Source organism: Ascaphus truei, chromosome 5 (genome assembly GCF_040206685.1).
Source record: "Ascaphus truei isolate aAscTru1 chromosome 5, aAscTru1.hap1, whole genome shotgun sequence".
NCBI lineage: Eukaryota > Metazoa > Chordata > Amphibia > Anura > Ascaphidae > Ascaphus > Ascaphus truei.
This window is the reverse complement of record NC_134487.1, coordinates 238,736,659-238,757,759: the sequence shown is the minus strand read 5'-3', so window position 1 is coordinate 238,757,759 and position 21,101 is coordinate 238,736,659. Positions and strand designations below refer to the sequence as shown.

The window sequence follows — 21,101 nt, the reverse complement described above, 5'->3', positions numbered from 1 at the left end:
TGTGTAACGCTTGCGCTCACCACGAACAAGGCGGGACCCCGGTAATGAGGTGGGAAAGTATAGAACTGTGCACCCACAGTAGCGGAGGCACTCCTGGAGGGTGGATAGTCAAGATTGCCGGGTCTGGGTTGGAGAGAGTGACACTTGCCGAGGTCGTAGGTATGTGCCAGGAGATTGGTCAGAGTCCAAAGTGTCGTGGTCTAGGGTAGGAGCCAGTAGAGAAGTAGATTGTCCGTTTGCCATGGTCAGGGATGGAGAAGAGCGGAAAGTCAGAGGCAAGCCGGGCTCGGTAATCCAGAAAATGGTCCAAAGTCTAGCCGGGTCGGTACACCGGGAGGCAAGCAGCAACAAGATTAGTACACAGACAGGAACGAGGCAGGAATAGAGATGTGGGAACACAAGGCTACCAATAACTATGCTCAGCCAAAGAGGAAGTGACAGAGCTGAGCATATATAGGAACAGGAGTCCAATGAGAGAAGGGGGTGGAGTGGAGGAGCGGCCTCTGTGGAGGTAGGGATAGGCTGTGAGAAGCAGGAGACTGGTTAGAGTTGACAGGCAGCTTGGGAGCGGTGCATGCGCCAAGCTCCGTGGGAACCTTGAAAGCCCTCCGTGGGCGCACGCAAACTGCAAGGTACACAGGAGGTTGTACAGCAGGGGGCAAGGAGGAAGCACGCCGCTGAGGAGGTGTTCTCTGATCTCTTGCAACGGGAGGAGGTAAGGAGGGAACACACCGCAGGGGACGTGTTCACCAATTCCTTACAGTACCCCCCCCCCTCTTGAGGAGCGGCCTCAGGATGACTCAAATATGGCTTGTGGGGTTGCCAGGCATGTAAGCGCCTCAGCAAACTGGGAGCATGTACTTGGTAATGGGGTATCCAGGACCTCTCTTCGGGTCCAAACTGTTTCCAGTGGACCAAGTACTGGACTGATCCCCTTGATCTTCTAGAGTCGATGATGGACTGTATCTCGTACTCCTCTTGTCCTTATATGATCACTGGCTTAGGAGTAGAAGAAGTGTTAGGAAATAGAGAACTTTGAAACACAGGCTTAAGAAGAGAAACATGAAAGACTGAAGGTATCTTCATAGAAGGAGGCAGTTGTAACCGGTTTGCGACCTGATTGATTTGCTTCAAAATGGAAAATGGGCTCAGGAACCTGGGGGCCAGTTTGAGGGTCAGTGTCTTCAGCCTGATATTTTTGGAAGAGAGCCACACTGTGTCTCCTGGTTTGAAGTTGGGCACCTTGTGCCGATGACCGTCCGCTTGAACCTTTTGTCTGCGAGTTGCTTCCACAAGAGGAAATGGGAAGCCGTGCCGGTGAATTCCATAATGAATAAAGAATGGTGATTCACGTGTAGATTCGTTCCTTAAAGAATTGTGGGCAAACTCTGCCCATGGGAGAAGGTCCACCCAATCATATTGGGTGTCGGAAATGAAGCACCGTAAATATTGTTCCAAAGTTTGGTTAGTTCTTTCGGTCTGTCCATTGGTCTGGGGATAATACGCTGAAGAAAAATGATAAGCAATGTTCATTCTTTGGGCGAATGCACACCAAAATTTAGAGACACATTGAGGCCCACGGTCGGATACTATGGTCAGTGGTATCCTGTGAACACGAAAAATCTCTTTGACAAAGATATCTGCTAAGGAAGCGGAATTGGGTAGGCCTTTGAGAGGGATGAAGTGAGATTGTTTTGAAAATATGTCGACGACAACCAAAATAGATTCATTCCTTTAGAAATAGGAAGCTCGACAATAAAATCCATAGAGAGATGACTCCAGGGGCGTACTGGCAGTGGGCGTAGGAGACCCGGTGGTTTGTTGCGTGCAGCTTTACCCTGAGCGCAGATAGAACAGGACTTAATGGACTCCTCAATGTCCTTTAGCATGGTATGCCACCAGAAGTTTCGTCTGATGAGGTCAGAAGTTCTTCTGGTACCAGGATGACCTGCAGACTTAGATGAATGACCCCAGTCTAGAATCTTTTTACGAAAATGAGGAGCAGCATATACAGTACCGACACACTTTATCCGAGTGTGGTCGGTACCGCAAGCCGGGAAATCTCCCGGCTTGCTAGTGGCCGCCCCTCGGCGTGCCGAACGTCATAGACGCGCGGTCACGCGTCATCGGGAGCGTGCGCCCCCTGCACGCGCGTCCAGGGGCTCCCCGAGGGAGCCCTGGTGTCCCGCGATCGCGGGACAGCGGCAGGGGGTTCCGGGGGACCCGGCGGACCCGGCAGCGGTAGGGAGAGCGCCCCGATCGGAGGGCACTCTTCCGCTGCTTCGGCGCGCGCCCGTCACTCTCGGGCGCGCGCCAGGCTACTGCTGCGGCAGAGAACGGGCAAATGCTCGAATAAACTCTGCCGCAGCAGTAGACAACCATCCGGCACCTCAAGAGCATCGGGAATGCGTGTTTGGGTAGCCAAAATGTCATCCAGGACATCAAAAGAATTGGCAGAAATAACATATTTGGAAGGAAGGATTGTCTCCGATATATCTTCAGATTTGCCTTTGACCACGATCTGGCGGCACAGTGCATCAGCTTTCAGATTTTTTGACCCGGGAATGTAAGAAATAAGATAATTGAATCTAGAAAAGAAGAGAGACCAATGGGCCTGGCGAGCTCCAAGACGACGGGCGTTTTCAATGTACAGCAAGATTTTATGATCTGTGAGAATTGAAATGGGATTTTCAGTGCCTTCCAAGAGGTGTCTCCATTCTTGTAGTGCGAGTTTGATAGCGAGGAGCTCCCTGTTGCCAACATCATAATTCTGTTCCGCAGAGGAAAACTTCTTAGAAAAGAAACTGCAGGGGTGAAGCTTGGCCTGAGGGGATTGCCTTTGAGAAAGAATAGTGCCTGCGCCAATGTCAGATGCGTCTACCTCCACAGTAAAAGGCTGTTTGGGATCTGGGTGACACAGGATAGGTGCAGAGCCAAAAGCTTTTTTGAGAGATTTGAAGGCTTGAAGTGACGAAGGTGGCCATGAAGAGGTGTTTGCTCCTTTCTTTGTCAAGGCCGTGATAGGAGCTACAGTAGAATAATTTTTTTTGATGAATTTGCGATAATAATTAGCAAATCCTAAGAATCATTGAATTGCTTTCAAGGAGGTCGGCTGTGGCTAGTCTAGCACTGGCTTGAGTTTGGCAGGGTACATGGAGAATCCGGTGTCTGAAATAATATAGCCCAGGAAAGAAATGAATTTCTGGTGAAATAGGCACTTCTCTAGTTTGGCGTATAGGTGATTCTCCTGAAGGCGAGACAAGACCAGCTTAGTGTCATGGATGTGTTCTGAGAGAGATTTAGAAAAGATGAGAATGTCGTCAAGATAGAGTATTGTGACAAAGTGATAGTGTAGAAACAGGCGCTGAAACAATACTAGTGATCACCAATCTTTAAGTGAATAAATAATTATAATAAAGTGCGTGAATATAAGTGACAAATAATAGTGCAATTAAACACGTGTATATAAGAAGTTGTAACCCCTGCTCAAACCCTCTGGAAGGGACTGTCTTCACTGGTCCCAGATGATCAATATATGTTCTCACAACCCAGGGGGAGCATGAAGGAAAAAAACAACAGAAAAAACACAAACTAAGTGCAGACTGTATATTATAGTGTAACAATGTGTGAAGAAACTTGGCTCTCGTGTGCAGCCTACTCACAGGATAGCAGTAAGGTATGTGCAATAACAGGATCTGTGGAATCTGTAGTGCCTTCTAGGTGTAGACAGGATACCTCTCACATTCATAAATCAGGTAGATGAGAACATGGAAGAATAGAAAAAAATCTCCATGGTGCAAATCAATATTAAAAGGGTAACTTTATGATGTAGTTAAAAAATGCGCACCTACAATGTAAAAATCAAACACAAGCATTTGGCACTATAACAAGTGACTCAGGAGTGATAGGATATGGCCACCGCTCACCGCACCGCCGTTGCTTATCCGCTATACGTCGTGGTACTGTCGGGATCACCTCCAGTGCGTTCCCCGATGCGCGAACCAGCAGTGACGTATCGCATTGGGGAACGCACTGGAGGTGATCCCAACAGTACCACGGCATATAGCGGATAAGCAACGGCGGTGCGGTGAGCGGTGGCCATATCCTATCTCTCCTGTGTCACTTGTTATAGTGCCAAATGCTTGTGTTTGATTTTTACATTTTAAGTGCGCATTTTTTAACTACATCATAAAGTTACCCTTTTAATATTGATTTGCACCATGGAGATTTTTTTCTATTCTTCCATGTTCTCATCTACCTGATTTATGAATGTGAGAGGTATCCTGTCTACACCTAGAAGACACTACAGATTCCACAGATCCTGTTATTGCACATACCTTACTGCTATCCTGTGAGTAGGCTGCACACGAGAGCCAAGTTTCTTCACACATTGTTACACTATAATATACAGTCTGCACTTAGTTTGTGTTTTTTCTGTTGTTTTTTTCCTTCATGCTCCCCCTGGGTTGTGAGAACATATGTCAAGATAGACTATGACAAAAAGATTGAGAAGATCTTGAAAAATCTCATTTACAAATTCTTGGAATACTGCCGGAGCATTACAAAGGCCAAAGGGCATGACTAAATATTCATAATGCCCATCACGAGTGTTGAAGGCCGTCTTCCATTCATCGCCTTGGCATATACGGACAAGATTATATGCTCCTCGAAAGTCCAATTTTGAAAAGATAGTGGACCCTTGTATGTGATCAAAAAGCTCAGAGATAAGCAGTAGCGGTAACGGTTCTTCACAATGATCTTATTAAGCCCCCTGTAGTCTATACAAGGGCGGAGAGACCCATCTGTCCTTTTAACAAAAAAAAGCCAGCCCCAGCTTGGGACGAAGAATTCCGAATAAATCCCCTCTTCAGGTTTTCTTGAATATATTCAGACATAGCTTTGGTCTCAGGAAGAGAAAGAGGGTAAGATCTGGCTTTGGGAAGAACAGAGTCTGGCAAAAGATCTATCGGGCAATCAAAAGGCCGATGTGGGGGAAGAACCTTGGAGCGTACCTTGTCGAAGACATCTTTGAACTCAGCATAAACTTCAGGAAGAGAAGGTTTAGGGACCTCTAAACCACAGATTTGTTGTTCGGACTGAAACAAGACTTGGTACATTGAGGGCTCCACTGTATGGGTCCTTTGTTGGTCCAATCCAACTGTGAGTTGTGTCGTTGAAGCCAGGGGAGGCCCAAGATTACCTCAACGGATGGTGTATAAATTACATCCAGAACGATCTCCTCCTTATGGCTGTCTTTAGTGATGAGAGAGAGTTCGCAAGTCTTCAGGGAGATGAAGGCTGTCTGGCGGGGACATCCGTCGATGGCTTCCAACCCGACAGGCACAGATTTATGGAGAAGCGGGATCCTGTTCCTTAGAGCAAAGTCTTGATCAATAAAATTACCTCCTGAACCGGAGTCAAAAAAGGCGGATGTAGAGACCTGGAACTTGTCACCCTTGAGGAGAATGGGGAGCAGGATCCGGCTCGGCAAAGTTTCCTGGGATGAAGGGGAAGGAGAAATAGTGCCCAATGTGATCCCCTTATACCTCATTGAGCTTTCGCGTTTCCCGGTTTGAGTGGGCAGCGAGATAGTTGATGACCAGGGTAACCGCAATAGTGACAGAGGCCGCTGTCCTGTTGGCACTGTTTCTCAGTGAAAGATAGTCATGGCTTCCCAGTTGCATAGGTTCAGGATCGTCTGAAAGTGAAGGATCAATAGGAACAAGATTGTGGACAAAGGGTCTGGCTGGAAGAGGCCGAGAGTAAGAGCGTTCAACCTTTCTCTCTTGGAGACGCGGGTCGACACGGATACATACCGCAATGAGATCCTCTAAATTAGTAGGTCTTTCCTGAGCAGCCAGTTGATCCTTGAGGGGTTCGCTAACCCCTGCCAGAAGGCCACAGACAATGCCTCATCATTCCAGGCTGTCTCTGCTGCAATGGTCCGGAATTCAAGAGTGTACTTAGCAACTGACCGGAGACCTTGAGAGATATGAAATGTAGAGGATGCTGCCGTGATCTTGCGACCTGGTGTGTCAAAGACCTGCTTAAATTATTTTATAAAGCGAGAGTAGTCCTGGGTAATCTCTGCTCTTTGTTTCCAAATTGGGGATGACCAGGCCAGGGCGTGACCGGTCAGCAGGGCGATGATATAAGCTACTTTTGACCGTGCAGAGGGAAAACGAGAAGTGGTTAATTAGAATTGAATTCCACATTGGTTAAGGAAACCTCTGCATTCGTAGGTGTCACCAGCATAGTGGTTAAGAGTTGAGACATGCGGTTCAGCAGACATGGTTAGTTCCAAAGAGGGAGAGAAAGTCTCTGCCAGTCTCGTAGATCTATTTTGATGCTGCTGCAGAGAAAAGTTTGCAAAATCCTAGTTTAGAGAGCTGACCTACACCTCTAACCGATACTCTAACTGATAGAGACAGGCTAGAGGGCTTGCTTGGCCCACCTCAGTGAGGTCCACGTTCGTTGGGCTGAGCATACTGTAATGCTTGCACTCACCATGAACAACGCGGGACCCCGGTACTGAGGTGGGAAAGTATAGAACTGCGTACCCACAGCAGCAAAGACACACCTGGATGGTGGATAGTCAAGATTGCCGGGTCTGGGTTGGAGAGAATGGGTTAGCCTTGATACTTGCCGAGGTCATAGGTAGGTGCCAGAAGAGTGGGCTGAAGCGTGGTCTAGGGTTGCAGCCAGTAGAGAAGTCCATTTGCTGTGGTCAGGGATGGAGAAAAGCGGAAGGTCAGAGGCAAGCCGGGGTCGGTAATCCAGAGAATGGTCCAATCTCTAGACGGGTCGTACACATGGAGGCAAGCAGCAACAAGATTATTACACAGGCAGGAACGAGGCAGGAATAGAGATATGGGAACACAAGGCTACCAATAACTATGCTCAGCCAAAGAGGAAGTGACAGAGCTGAGCATATACTGTATAGCAACAGTAGTCCAATGAGAGAAGGGGGTTGAGCGGAGGAGCGGCCTCTGTGGAGGCAGGGATAGGCTGTGAGAAGCATGAGACTGGTGAGGGAGATAGTAGAGTGGACGCGCAGCTGGGGAGCGGTGCACAAGCGGAGGGCCGGAGTCAAGCTTCGTGGGAACCTTGAAAGCCCTCCGTGGGTGTGCGCGCTCTGTAAGGTGCGCAGGAGGATGTACAGCAGGGGCAAGGATGAAGCATTCCGCGGGGGACGTGCTCTCTGATCTCTTGCAATGGGATGCTGTGCAGCAGGAGTTAAGGAGGGAACATGCCGCAGGGGATGTGTTCCCCGATTCCTTACAGTCTGGACGAGTAGTGTGGACGCGGGCTTGTGATTTCTCTGTCATTAATGCAATTTTTATTAAATGCTATTTGTGACAATTTGCTACTAATAATTCAACACTAGTCCTTCTGGAACAACACCAACCCTATGCTGAAGAATAAGCAAAGGGACATATTTCTGGATTGCTACAAATATTTTTCAATAAGCTTCAATTTACTGTATTAAAGTACAATAATATGTTTCTGATCATTTCAGATACCTCCTATACAATTCTTGAAGTAAATATTCTATCAAGATTCTTGAAAAAGCACGTCATTAAACATAGGTATTCAATTCGGGACACTCAGGACAGGTGGTTTCGCGTCAAAAATTGGACATCTGAACTTATGGCAATGAAATTGTTAAACAATCAAATTAATCTAAAAGGTAAGTTCTGATTTCTTTATTTTATTAGCAATATCGTGAAATTAACAACACTTGGTTAGTACTGACAGGATTAGCCATAAACACAGCTATTCATAAAAAAAACTGTACTACAGTAGCCACTAGAAGGTGGTTCTTCATTGGAGCATAGATGGGAGATATAGCAGTAGTATTCCTGGTTGGTAGCAGATGGTCCATATGTACATGGACGAGATGATATCCAATCTTAACATTATAAGTTAGGGCCCCTTGCCTGAGATGAATAGTTCATGGAGACCAGTGGTGGTGTGAGTGCCAAAACCCCCGAACTAAACAATTGAAACCATGATGCAGGGTATCCAGCTGATCTGGTGGCAACTACCATTCAAATCAATTGGCAGTAACTGGTAGATTGGACGCAATGTCTCCCATCCCCTGCACTTCTTTGTAGACTTGTCAGGTTCCCTTTGTTGTTGTTGCTGATGTTTCTTAACAATTAGTTTTCAGGAAACCTAGCCTTGTACAAGGTTGTCTTTTCAGAAACAGTTCTGCAGGTGTCCTCTCTGTTAGTGTGAGTTGTATTCCTATAGTTAAACAGACACAAAACAAGTTGTGTTGTGTAAAACTGACAAAAACCCTCTACTGTACAGTGTATAGCAAATACAAATACAGTACCACTTGTGGTTACATTTTCATGACTCAGAATGTTCTGCAACTCTGTCTTTCCCCATTATCTCTTAGCATACAATGCTTCCACTGCAGCCAGGGATTCTGGGCAATGACATGATGTTAGGAGGTCTCAAGTTACTTACAATTCCCTCAACCACACCAATGAACAAAACAAATAAACATAGACTACAGAATGAGTACAGCTTTTATTAAAATAACATAAAGATGCAGCGGCCGTTATTCGAACATTTCACTGAGCCGTTTTCGTGTGCTTTGCTGTATTCCACGCGGCATTCGCGCTTGTGTTTACCACGGTTGATTTGTTTGAATTTCATGGATTATGATTTCAAGGGTGCAATTCTTCGCGTATCTGTGGCAGAAATGAATGAATTGTCATGTGTACAGTACTACTCTACTGTGTCAATTTGTAGGTGTTTAAAAACACAAAATACTAAATACTAAAATGTCATTTTCTGCACTCGATAAAAATGAGTCAACACGCGGTAAGGTTGGAAGAAATCACACGCCATGACGTGTATTCCAAGGTATACAACGCGTGAAATGTTCGAATAACGGCCGCTGTATCTGTACCAACATACTTGCAGCATCAGATTGCACACACACACATGATTATTGTAAACCACCTGCATCATGAAGATGACCAAACCCGCCAGGCGTAATCAGCCTAGCAGGACATATAAAATACCACCTGCCAAACCAGAAGTTCATCACCAGATCGTGCCGCCGTAGCTATAGCCCAGCAGCAACTTCCCCACCTGTATCGCTGATTCAACTTTACCACATCCAATGGGAACAGCACCCCACTGCGAGCTGTGACAAATACCAAAAACACCCATAACTTATTTTATGTACACACGTACACACACACGTACACACACACGTACACACACACGTACACACACACACACACACACACACACACACACACACACACACACACACACACACACACACACACACATCTCTTTAACATAGATCACTTTAATCCTTTTTCCTTCTTTTTTTGTATTTTATATTTTTTCTCTCTTTTAAATGTGCTATAGACATGTAAAAAACAAACAATTAACACATGTTCAAAGCAAAACATACCTTCTTTCTTGCTTGTGGCATGAGGGTCCCGTCCTCATGAGACAAGCATGAAGGAAGGTGAGTGGCTTCCTCCCTCACCTTATATACCCCATCTAAGGCTGCGACCACGCTAGCACTGAGCGTGCAGCACTTGCCAAGTTTAGTTTCTGCAATTTTAATTGTCCCGTCCCCGCTCACGCGGTGCGCGGGCACGCGGGCACGCACGCTCTCCCAAGCTTGGATCTTGGGGAGACAAAAAAACAGGACTGTAGGCAAACTCTGATTTCCTATGGTACCCTCTGGAAGCAGGGGGCACCAAACATTATTTCTAGTCGCTGTATTAGTCCTAACAAATGTAGATTTCATTGTGAGTTATGATACCTTTTATTGAACCAAGAGAGGAATTCTTTATAGGTGGAATTTTATGGGACTGAACATTTGAAGAAGAGAGCAGTTTAGTTAGGAAAGCTATGAATACTATAATTCCACCTATGAAGAATTCTCAAGCTGGTCCCCTAAAAGGTATCACAACCTACAGTACAATAAATCTAACCATAATTTACAAATTGCCCAGTAAGAATTCATAACTCAGAAAGTAGAAATGTATAACTAAATTCTAAAGTAGGATTAATTCATTATCTGCCCAATTATTTAAATCTACTAGTAATTTATTTCTGATCTTTTAAAATGCTTAAACTTCCCATATCAGTGTAACCCCTCCACTTCTAGCTCCCAAACTTACAACTATCGCTGAGGCTGGGACTTGAGTCCCTTGTTAGTTACTGGGCCACACTTGGTCTATGGTCAGACGGTAGGAATAATACAAACACAGTATGGGTAATACACTTAGTTTACCATACACTTATTAAACTCCGGCATCTGGTGATCCTCAGCAGAGGATTCCTACTCACTGTACACATATACAATAGAAACCCCAAATAGCACTGCGCGGGTGTGAGTCAGTGTCAGTGGTGTAGTAGCCACCAAATCCTGAGTATGTTGGCTTATGATGGTGCCGGCACACCGTGGGTGCTCATGTTGTACTGAACCTGTTGCAGGCCTATTCTTCAAAAGGTGCTTCGTTATCACTGTACCTTTATAGTCGGTGGGGGTCCCCTCCAGCAGTGCATTATCTCTTTTCCACTCTGGGACTGTAGCTCTCAGCTCTGGTCACCACGTGCACTCTCTCTGCAGACCTCGAACAAACTTGCTGTGCTCAGGTCCGCTCAGATCTCATCATGGCTACCTTTCCTTTTCTTAAAGGCTCCTCTGTCACATAGTCCCTCCTCTTCCACAGCCGTTATTATTGGCTTCTTCTCATGTCCATCACTGTCATGTTGGAGGAACCTGCCAGGGGGCAGTGTGACAGTGCGTGAGCTCACACACAAAGGGGGTTACATCAGTAATATAGAATATGTCAAATGCTTGGTCCAAAATACCAAACATCCTATTTTCTGGATTGAAATCCTGAAATAGGATTTAAACCAATATTTTATTGGAGTGCTTGGGCTGAAAACAATTTTTTTTAAGCGCTTGGGCTGAAAACAAGAATTACCAACATTGTGCACCAATATATTTACATTAAATGTAATAATATATTTTAATAAATGTATAGATGTTTTGCTAATGTGCTAAATAAGAAAACACTTTGATAAAGTTATTGTATATCCATCTCAGTCAATAATCATTGTTTGCTTTTAATTCCACAGCTAAATTCATTATTTCTAACATGGACATGAATAAATTTGTCACATTGCAAATTGAAGGGACAAACCTCTACCTCTCGTGTCAGTCTGGCACTATTAAACTACAGGTGAGTTATGAATTGTTTGTCTATCTACAGTACAATTAGAGATAGTCCAAGTTAGGAATGTGGTGCTCCACAGAGGATAAGAGACATATGCTAATTTTTCATAAATATAAAAAATCAATAATGAGTCCCTTATTAAATGACCTATAGAAATTGATGATATGGCTTGTGTCTGGAAGGTAGCGTCTACCTGGATCTTTCATAATAGAAAAACACACAGCAACCAGGAATAACCGTGTCAGAGATTTCTTCTTCAAACATATAGTTTATAACACAGCCATTTATGAATAGTCCAAATCAATCTTAGAAATGGCAAAACACTCACATGCTGTTGTTGAGAGTATGCTGTTGAAAGCTCTTTAGGTCAAGAAGGGAGCGTCCGGTGTGCAGGTCCTTAGAAAGCAGGGATGATGAAGAAAAAAATAGGGATAAGCGGTGCACCACCAACAATGAAGAACAGAGGATGACTTCCATAAAAGTATTAAAGGCATTATGCGCCGCCCTTCCTTTGTAACGCTAACCCGAATAATGGAGACCACACATAATGTTGAAAGAAAAGGTCACAGCTTTATTTTAACATCCGCTGTTAAAATCCTACCAGCCTGCCCGCCAGCCCAGCAAGCTCCATGTGAAAATGGGTGGGGGGGATCCTTGCCCAGCGGCCAGCAATTGGCCACACTCCCTCCCCCCGCCCAAAGTACTGAAAAATGGGAGGGGGAGATCCTTATCCGCCGATGTTGGGCTGCCTCCCCCCCCCTCCCATCCCTAGGGTCAGCTTAGGCCCAGCCCTAAATCTGGTGCCCAGCCTTTTACCAGCATTGATTGGTCATAGGCCAGCCCGGCCCTAAATCCGGTGCCTCCAGCCTGCCGAGCTGTTCTAGGGGCTCCAGCTGAAGGCCGGACCCTAAAGTCCTCACCCATTCTCCGTCTCCTGAACTTGGCTGACGCGGAGGCTCCGCTGTGACGAGGAGACAAACTGCTCCTGTTTGATACAAAATCATGTTCATATAACAATCCAACAGCTCAATACAATAGCCAAACATTGGGGATGGGTGGGTGGGAATTCCGTTAGCTCTGCCTCTCTCCCCTGAGGACCCACTCTTTATACTCTCTCCCCCTCCCCCTGCATGGGAGGAGACAAGCAGCCTTCCCCGCTCCGAGGTGGGAAGGGAGTGTTAGCCGACACCCCAGCTCACGCCAATCAGGACGTCACAGCCCTTAAGGAGCCTACCACCCCATGCTGGGGCCAATACCTTTTCATAAAGGCTTTATGCGCCGCCCTTCCTTTGTAACGCTAAACCAAATAACGGAGACCACACAAAATGTTGAAAGAAAAGGTCACAGCTTTATTTTAACATCCGCTGCTAAAATCCGCAAAGTGGGAGGGGGAGATCCTTTTCCTAGGGTCAGCTTAGGCCCAGCCCTAAAGCTGGCGCCCAGCCTTTTACCTGCGTTGATTGGGCATAGGTCAGTCCGGCCCTAGAGCTGGTGCCTCCAGCCTGCCGAGCTGTTCTTGGGGCTCCAGCTGAAGGCCGGACCCTAAAGTCCTCACCCGTTCTCCATCTCCTGAGCTTGGCTGGTGCGGTAGCTCCGCCATCCGGAAGCCCATCTGGCGGGCACTGGCAACCCTGGGGCCGACACGCCCACCCAAAGCTGCAACCTTTGACCTTAATTCTTCCCGCAAAATCCCCATGATGTTACTTAAGAACACCTCCAACCCCTTTGGCGATAGATGCACACCGTCCCATCTGTGCCAGCCACCGTCCTTGGTGTCAGTCTCTCTGTGCTTAAGAGTTTTACCGCCGCAAGAGAGGATGAATTTTGCACATGGCCTTATCTACCTTCTTCCTAGCCTTCTCTTTGTTGATCAATTTCTCCGCCCCCTTCCGAATTCGCCTTGAAATAATTTCGGGCCAAATGACCGCGACTTCACTCCACAGCGCCTTCAAGCGGTCGCATTCCTGTTGTAACCCATAAATCACCTCTAGTATTTTGGTGTTGGCTAGGTCCCCGAGGTGTAGCAAAATAATATCCGGTTTCACCTGAAATTCTGCTAGCGCCTTGTCCAGAGCCGGTTACAGATCAACCAAGCACATAACCCCTATAGGCACTGGATTTCCACCTCCCCGGTTTCTTTATTTGTTCCCGCATACAGCCGTTCTCAGCTGCCACTGCAGCGGCACCGATTCTGAAGGAATGGGTACCAAATACACTAGGATCCATCCCCCCCAGCGGCAAGGCACCGCCTAAAAACGCTTTGAAACTGGTACCTTGTGAGTGGCGTTGCGTCCTGATGGATGAGGAAATTGCCCCCTACCTTGGGCCTGTGCCTTGCTTACTGATTAATCAATACCACTGGGCACACTCTTCCGTTATTGTCCATCATGAGGTGGGACCACGCTCCCCTTTCCACTTGGTCGGTTTTAGACCTGTGAATCTTGCACGCCACCGACATAGCATATTAAGAATCACACTAGTGAAAAACAAGTCCGCATCCTGGCTTGCTTAAGATGCCTGCCACTAACTCGCTGACACTGAAGGCGCCAAAGAAAGAAGCGGCAAATGCTACTCTGAACAGATCCCTTTCCGCTGTATGGAAACATACCTCTTTTGTTGCCATCATCAATACCTCAAGCCTGTCTGGTGTTACTGGCTCCCTACCATCAGTACGCGTGGCTTCGCCCCCCAGCCTATGAGGATTCTTCTTACTATGAAATCCTTAGTTACTGTATGTCCTCGCGGTTGTGGCGTTTCAGGAAAAAAGCCAAGCCTGCCAACATGGCTCCAACACTGGCCCGTGTCGCCCAAGCTTGCTTCTGGGCCTGGAGGAAGCAAATGATCCGTGCGCTGCTACCTCGCTTACCCTCAACTGTCCTTTTCCTTGAATACTAGCCATGCGTGCCAAGCCCGGAGGTAGGTTCTCCAAGTGCGTGGGGCTAGCTACTTCTGGATCAGGTCCATAAGTCCGCTATTCCCATCTGCCCAAGGTGACATGGGCATGTTAGAACGTGATAAAGCGACCGCTATCACATTTAATCTCCCCGGGATGTGCTTGGCTTTAAAGTTGATGTTGCCGCGCATGCAAAGCAACAACAGCCTCCGTAGCAGCCGGATCACTGGGCTTGATGTTGCAGGGAGGCTGTTCACTGCTTCCACCACCCCAAGGTGGTCCAACCAGAATATGATGTATTTGTTACTGTGCTCCATAGCCCAAAAGCTCTACCACCACTATGATGGGGAAAAACTCCAGGAAGGCAATATCCTTAGTTAAACCTGTGTCTACCCATGCTTGGGGCCATGGTTCTGCGCAACATTCCCCTTTGAAGTAAGCGCAGAAGCCTAGTGATGCTGCCGCGTCTGAACAGCTCTAGCTTTTTGTTATTACGGCCCCCTTCAATCCCTAGCTTTTCACCATTAAAGTCCTGGAGGAAAGCTTCCCAGACACCCAGGTCAGCTCTAAGTTCCTTAGTGACCCTGATGCGGTGCAGTGGACAGGATACCCCCGCAGTCGACTTCCCTAATCTCCTGATGAAAATCCTGCCATGGGTATGACCCTACCTGCAAAATTTAGGAGCCTGAGCAGTGCCTGCATCTGCGTTAGTGTAACCTTCCTAGCACCCTTGCTTTCCCGAATAAGGCCCCTCAGTTTGATAACCTTATCCCTGGGCAGCCTTGCTCCCCGGCCACTAAATCGATCTCAATCCCTTGGAATGATAAGGTGCTGACTGGGCCCTCTGTTTTATCTACACCTATAGGAACTCCCATGTTTCTCATTAGCGCAGAGCTGAGCTCTAAGAGCCTCTTGCAAAGTGTGGACTCGGGGGCCCCCACAAGGATATGATTAAATTGTGTATGGGCAATGAGTGAAATGGCCCAGCCATGCATCCCAGGCTTACCTACTTGTTAATTTTCTCCCGGAAAACATGCAGGTATATAGAGGCGGATTTAAGATTGCGACTTGAGCGTGTGGTTACCAAATTGGACCCAACTGGGATGACCCTCCCTAAGCCCATTCTCAAGAAAATCCACTGTAGCCTGACAGGGGTAGGCCTGGAGCCATGGCAGCATGTATTCTAATTTAATTGGCGGTGCCGCCTTTGCTGGGGCCACTATCAGCCTGCTTGTCGGTGGTCCTAGCTTTTTAGAAACATTTTTGCGCTGAGTGGTCACTGCTGCAGAATGAGCATACGTGTTGGAACCTACACTCCCCTCCCCTTGCACAAGAGCTTTTATTAAAGTCCCAGCATTCTGATTTCCTGGGCTTCCCCAGTGGTTGACTAGATGGCCAGCCCCCCGACCCCCTGGCAAAGGGAGAAAATTTCTCCGGTGTTACCAGGTGAACCCATAAGTCAAGGTCTTTAGTACCGAAATTCAAACAGGATAGGGACACTTACCGGCTCCTCCGGTACAGCAGCATCAGCAGGCTCCTCAGGCTCGCGGGTGAGGCTGGCAGGACCCGGGGGGTCTTCAAACAGCAGGGACCTGCTATAGTCCCTGCGGCCTTCCCTTCTGGTCTGGAAAAAGGCAGCTGAGCAGCAAGTGTTCCTGTAAGGTAAAAGGAAAAATTCCGTTAGCTCTGCCTATCTCCCCTGAGGACTCACTCTTTATACCCTCTCCCCCCTCCCCCTGCATGGGAGGGGACAAGCACTTCGAGGGGGAAGGGGGGGTTAGCCCACCCCCCAGCTCACGCCAATCAGGATATCGCAGCCCTCAAGGAACCTACGACCCTATGCTGGGGTCTCTGCCTCTTCAATTTATTTGGTCATATACAAAAAACCCAGATACAAAAAAGCACCACCTACGCGTTTCGAGGCCAGGCGCTTTATCTGAGCATATTTAAGGCTAGCAAACCCGGATGTATCCAGGACTCGCGCCATGCGAGGCAGCGCCCCACGTGATTGGACACGTCACCACGCACGTCCCACTGCTCAATGAACAAATAAAACTTTAGAAAATTGTGACAAGCAATGACAAAAGCCAATGAAAGAATATGTAAAATCATTAATTGTGCAATATTTCAAACAGAACATTAAAGAATCACTTTACATATATAAATGCAAACTGGCATGAGTACCTCAAAAAAATATGTTAATAAAAAGCCACATTTAATATTAGAGTCTCACAAATCAAATACGCATATCTCTAAATGTCTAAGGAAGTCTATGAGAGAATATATTATTTAAATAAATAGCCCCTATTAATATCCTGAATAATCCATTATATTATTCAATTAAGAGTAATAACCAAAATACAGAATGGACACAAATAATAAGAACAACAAGGAATTAATCACATCCATAAAGGTGGACTTTTAGTATTGATTTCTATACCTCTCAAAACAATTGAATATGCAAAGTATATTCAAATGATTGAAATTATCTAATTTCCTAGGTTTCTTGGCTGTGTTCACAGGTGTCTCTGCACATATTGTATAGAGGAGTATATAAATCAATATGCCTTTTACTTAATGATGTTAAGCCTCACATGCTAATGAGATGTGGAACGGCTGTTGATTTGCATACTATTAATCTCAGAGGGCATAAAGTACATTCTAATATTAGTAGTAGTAGAATCCTCCCAAGGGGTTTAGGTGGAGCACAGCAGGCAGGGAAACAGACTGGGATACGGCACACCCAAATAATAAAATCCAATTTATTGGGGGATAGACAAGGGAGTCATCCAAAATAGGGTATTGGGGTAACTCTGCCGCATTTCGGCCAGATGCCCTTTGTCAAATGCCCGAAACGCATCAGAGTTACCCCAATACCCTATTTTGGATGACTCCCTTGTCTATCCCCCAATTAATTGGATTTTATTATTTGGGTGTGCCGTATCCCAGTCTGTTTCCCTGCCTGCTGTGCTCCACCTACACCCCTTGGGAGGATTCTACTACTGTCAATTACAACATCGCTGGATGCACGCCTGTGGAGCCTTTATTTCATCTCAATCGTGAGTTTTACATGGAGTTTCTTTTCCTGTGCTAGGCACATCACTGCTGCCATTATACTCTAAGTAAATTCTCATTGAGTGTGGTGGTTTAAAGGTCTGACTTGCCATTTTAGGGCTGGGTCTCTCCCCATTAAACCCTAAATCCAACTCAGAGAGTTATGCCTCAGTAAAGGCTACTACTAATATATGAGTTCATTTGTGGCATTAGTTGCACATGGTTATATATGGGGCTCACATCACATTGAATGCCGCACAATACCTGCACTAGGACCTGATTACATACTCCATTGTTTGTTTATATGGCTCACACAAAGGGATATTAAGAAGAATGCTTTATTTTTGACGTGTTCATTGGTCTGTTGCACTGATATCTGGACTATATGGTTCGCTTGTTTCATTACATTCTAATATTAGGTAAGGTCACGTTATGAGCACTAATTAAATGGAATTTGGTGGATCCTGTACTAAGCTTAGCTGTTTTGGAGGTTAGTGGCCCCTCCCTCCCAGGGTTTAAGCACGCCACCCCCCCACTTTCTAAGTGAGCAGTTCTCTTTCATGCAGCTGGTTGTGACAGATCCAATGCGATCATTCTTCCTCTAAATATAGAGGTAAATAAGAATTTTAATCAGTTAGTGTTAGGACCTGCAATATTTGGTCATGCCTTGAAGTGGCTTGCGGGCTTAAAATGCTTTGGCCAACGGGTTTAACTGAATGACCCTTTTTTCAAGAGATATATAGGTATTACACTGTATATTTTTGTCATATTGGATGTAGCTTTGGGCTTCTTTGTTTTTTTGTTGTTGTAATAATAAGTATAACATCATTCTTTTCATATACAGTAGCACTCACTTATTACAAAACATTGTACATAGATTTTATTTCTATGCCCCAAAGGGTTTACAATCTCATTTTAGTGCCTACGGTATAGGGAGAGAAAGAGACTTGCCTAAGGAGAGCAAACTCTGGGATTTGAACTGGGTTAACCCACTTCAAAGGTCATGTTATGACCACTAAGATGCTCCTTCAGATCCATAATATAATAATTTACTATTTTTAACATGTTTTAGGAAATGCATATTGAAGCAGTATCTAAATCAGGTGTAAACAAATACACTTGATGAAGAGGTATTATAACAAGCATGGAGGGTGGAAGGCTCAGAGGAAATCTGAGAAAATACTTCTTCACACAAAGGGTGGGGGATTCATGGAACAGCCTCCCAGCAGAGGTGGCAAAACTAATATAGTAAAGCAATTCAAACATGCTATCCTACACATTAAAGAAAAGTATGGTTTGAATAGCATTTGAGGTTATTACATCATATAGGAAAATGGGCAGACTGGATGTTTAACCAATGCTAACAAATTATTTGTATTTTTTATTTAGCCAATGACAAATGAAGACTCGACGAACAACCAATTTCTCTTTTTCCGACAATCAACCGGCAATGTCACTAATTCGCTTCAGTCAGCCACAGATCCACAGTTGTTCCTCAGCACCGCAGCAGAAGGTGACCGGGTTCCTGTTACTGTGCAGAATAATTCACAAAATTCACAAAATAGACAAAAATTTAATATTAACTTTGAGCTTGTCGATGAATCTGAAACTTCATTGAAAGCTCCACAGCGTGAGGAAGATTTCGAATATTCCAGAAATCAGTATTCAAACAACTATGACAACTATTTTTCTTTAGAGGCGCAAACCCCGAAGCCCAATTTTCAAAGACCCATTTTCTGTCACCGTTAACCCTTTGCGTGCCAAAGGGGACCGCGGCATCCAGGCGGCTGAGCGCAATCACGTGACCGTAGCTGACTTTAACTCGGGAAATTAAAAAAGCACTCTGCGGGCATGACATGGTCACTACGTCAGAGGTGGCCAATTCCACTCCCCAAAGGCCATCAACAGGTCAGGTTACAAGGATATCCCTTCAACCGCACTGACTGAGCCACCTGTGAGGAAGCAGGGATATCCTTACAACCTGTGCTGTTGATGGCCCTTGAGAGGACTGGAGTTGGCCACCCCTGCACTACGTCATGGGGTCACTGAAGTGGCACAAAAAGGGTATATATATATATATATATATATATATATATATATATATTTATATATATATATATATATATATAACACACAAAAGGAGAAGTTGCTCAACACATAATATATAAGGTTAACTCAAGCCCTTTAATAAAACTAACTATAAGGGTAAAATAAAATATATACCCCAATTTAAAGTCAGTATATAAATTAAATAGGACCTGATGGTGCTAGGGGATAGTGAAAACTATATAAGACACACAGATGAAAAGAACATAGACAATCCCCTTAGTAGCACTCTAAATTACACCTAAACTAATCTATAAGATAAAGATGGTTAAAAAGAAACAGATGCTCCGCCAATTCAGAAAAAATGAACAAGATTTTATTGATTAAACAACAAGACACACTAACTTAAAAACATAAAAATACTAAAGACAGCCTATGAAAATATATATGTATCAAAAATATAAAGAGAGGACTACTAATCAAACACTTTCAGTATTACAAAGAGAAAAAAAGAAGAAGAAGCCCACTCACGGGTGAAACATGTTGAGTGTTTACTTTACTACAGCCTTTATGTAATCTTCTATTCTGAGGGACTTATGATGGATCTGATGCAGCATTTTGGACTTTATTTTTTGTTCCTGTTATAAGCAGACTTTGGAAACACATCCTGTACAATCAATATGGACACAAACTCTACACAATCTAGCTGCAGCTGAGTATTACCCTCCTCTTACTGTTTGGGCATTACCTGTCCTTGCAGTGCTGCACTTTGTGGTGTTTTCAATATGTATGACTCTGTTTGCTAATATGTCTTTATTAGTCATATTTTTCTTTATTTGCTGCATCAGTTCTCATTGATTTCATTTTGGGGAAATGCTGTTCAGGGTATAACTATTATTTTTGTTATATTATTTTTCCCTGGTTGCTTTATCTCTTTTTTTCCCCTCTGTTTTTGGTATACATACTAATTTTTCCTGGCTATATACTGGGTCATTGACTATATACTTTTTCCAACGCAATGATTTATTATTCTTTCATGCATATGTCAGTGGGAATATATTTTGTATTGCCTATTATGTTAGACTAAACTACTTTGTTGTCATTATTTAAACTTTATTTAGACACATTTTAGTTTTTTTCTTTTTTTCTCTTTGTAATACTGAAAGTGTTTGATTAGTAGTCCTCTCTTTATATTTTTGATACATATATATTTTCATAGGCTGTCTTTAGTATTTTTATGTTTTTAAGTTAGTGTGTCTTGTTGTTTAATCAATAAAATCTTGTTCATTTTTTCTGAATTGGCGGAGCATCTGTTTCTTTTTAACCATCTTTATCTTATAGATTAGTTTAGGTGTAATTTAGAGTGCTACTAAGGGGATTGTCTATGTTCTTTTCATCTGTGTGTCTTATATATATATATATATATATATATATATATATACATATACATACATATACATACATATATACAGTGTTCAACAAATCACCCAAAAATCTACTCGCCCAACCAAAAAATCTACTCGCCACCTAGTCCCGCCCCCAACTCCGCACCTAGTCCCGCCCCCAACTCCGCCCCTAGTCCGCCCCCAACCCACTTTAAAATAAAATATATAAATAAAATACATTTAATAAATTCCTAATCAGAACATTCGTTTTTGACATAAATGTATTTATTGTATTACATTATGAACCTGAACCCCTTAACCAGTGTCTGGATGCCCCCGCTTCACAATATCTAAAGCAGCAATCCCGCCTGGGATCTTACCTGATCCGCAGTCCCTCAATGTCCAGGTACCCTCATTCCTGCAATGTTATACATTGGAGGGGATGTGTTCCCTACCTGTCTTCTGGGTTAGGGGGGGTTCCGATGTCTTCCG

General features: G+C 44.8%; 1 protein-coding gene across 2 annotated transcripts in view; it reads left to right on the top strand.

Moving 5' to 3' along the window:
• Positions 1 to 19,590, top strand: part of LOC142495814 (uncharacterized) — a 203,860-nt gene extending 184,270 nt beyond the window's left edge. For both annotated transcript variants that reach the window (XM_075601808.1, XM_075601810.1), the window contains 3 exons: positions 7,520 to 7,690; positions 11,134 to 11,237; positions 18,568 to 19,590. In XM_075601808.1, the coding sequence (XP_075457923.1) occupies positions 7,520 to 7,690; positions 11,134 to 11,237; positions 18,568 to 18,927 (635 nt within the window). In that variant the 3' untranslated portion in view covers positions 18,928 to 19,590. The remainder of the gene's footprint in view (positions 1 to 7,519; positions 7,691 to 11,133; positions 11,238 to 18,567) is intronic.
• Positions 19,591 to 21,101: the final 1,511 nt, after the last annotated feature.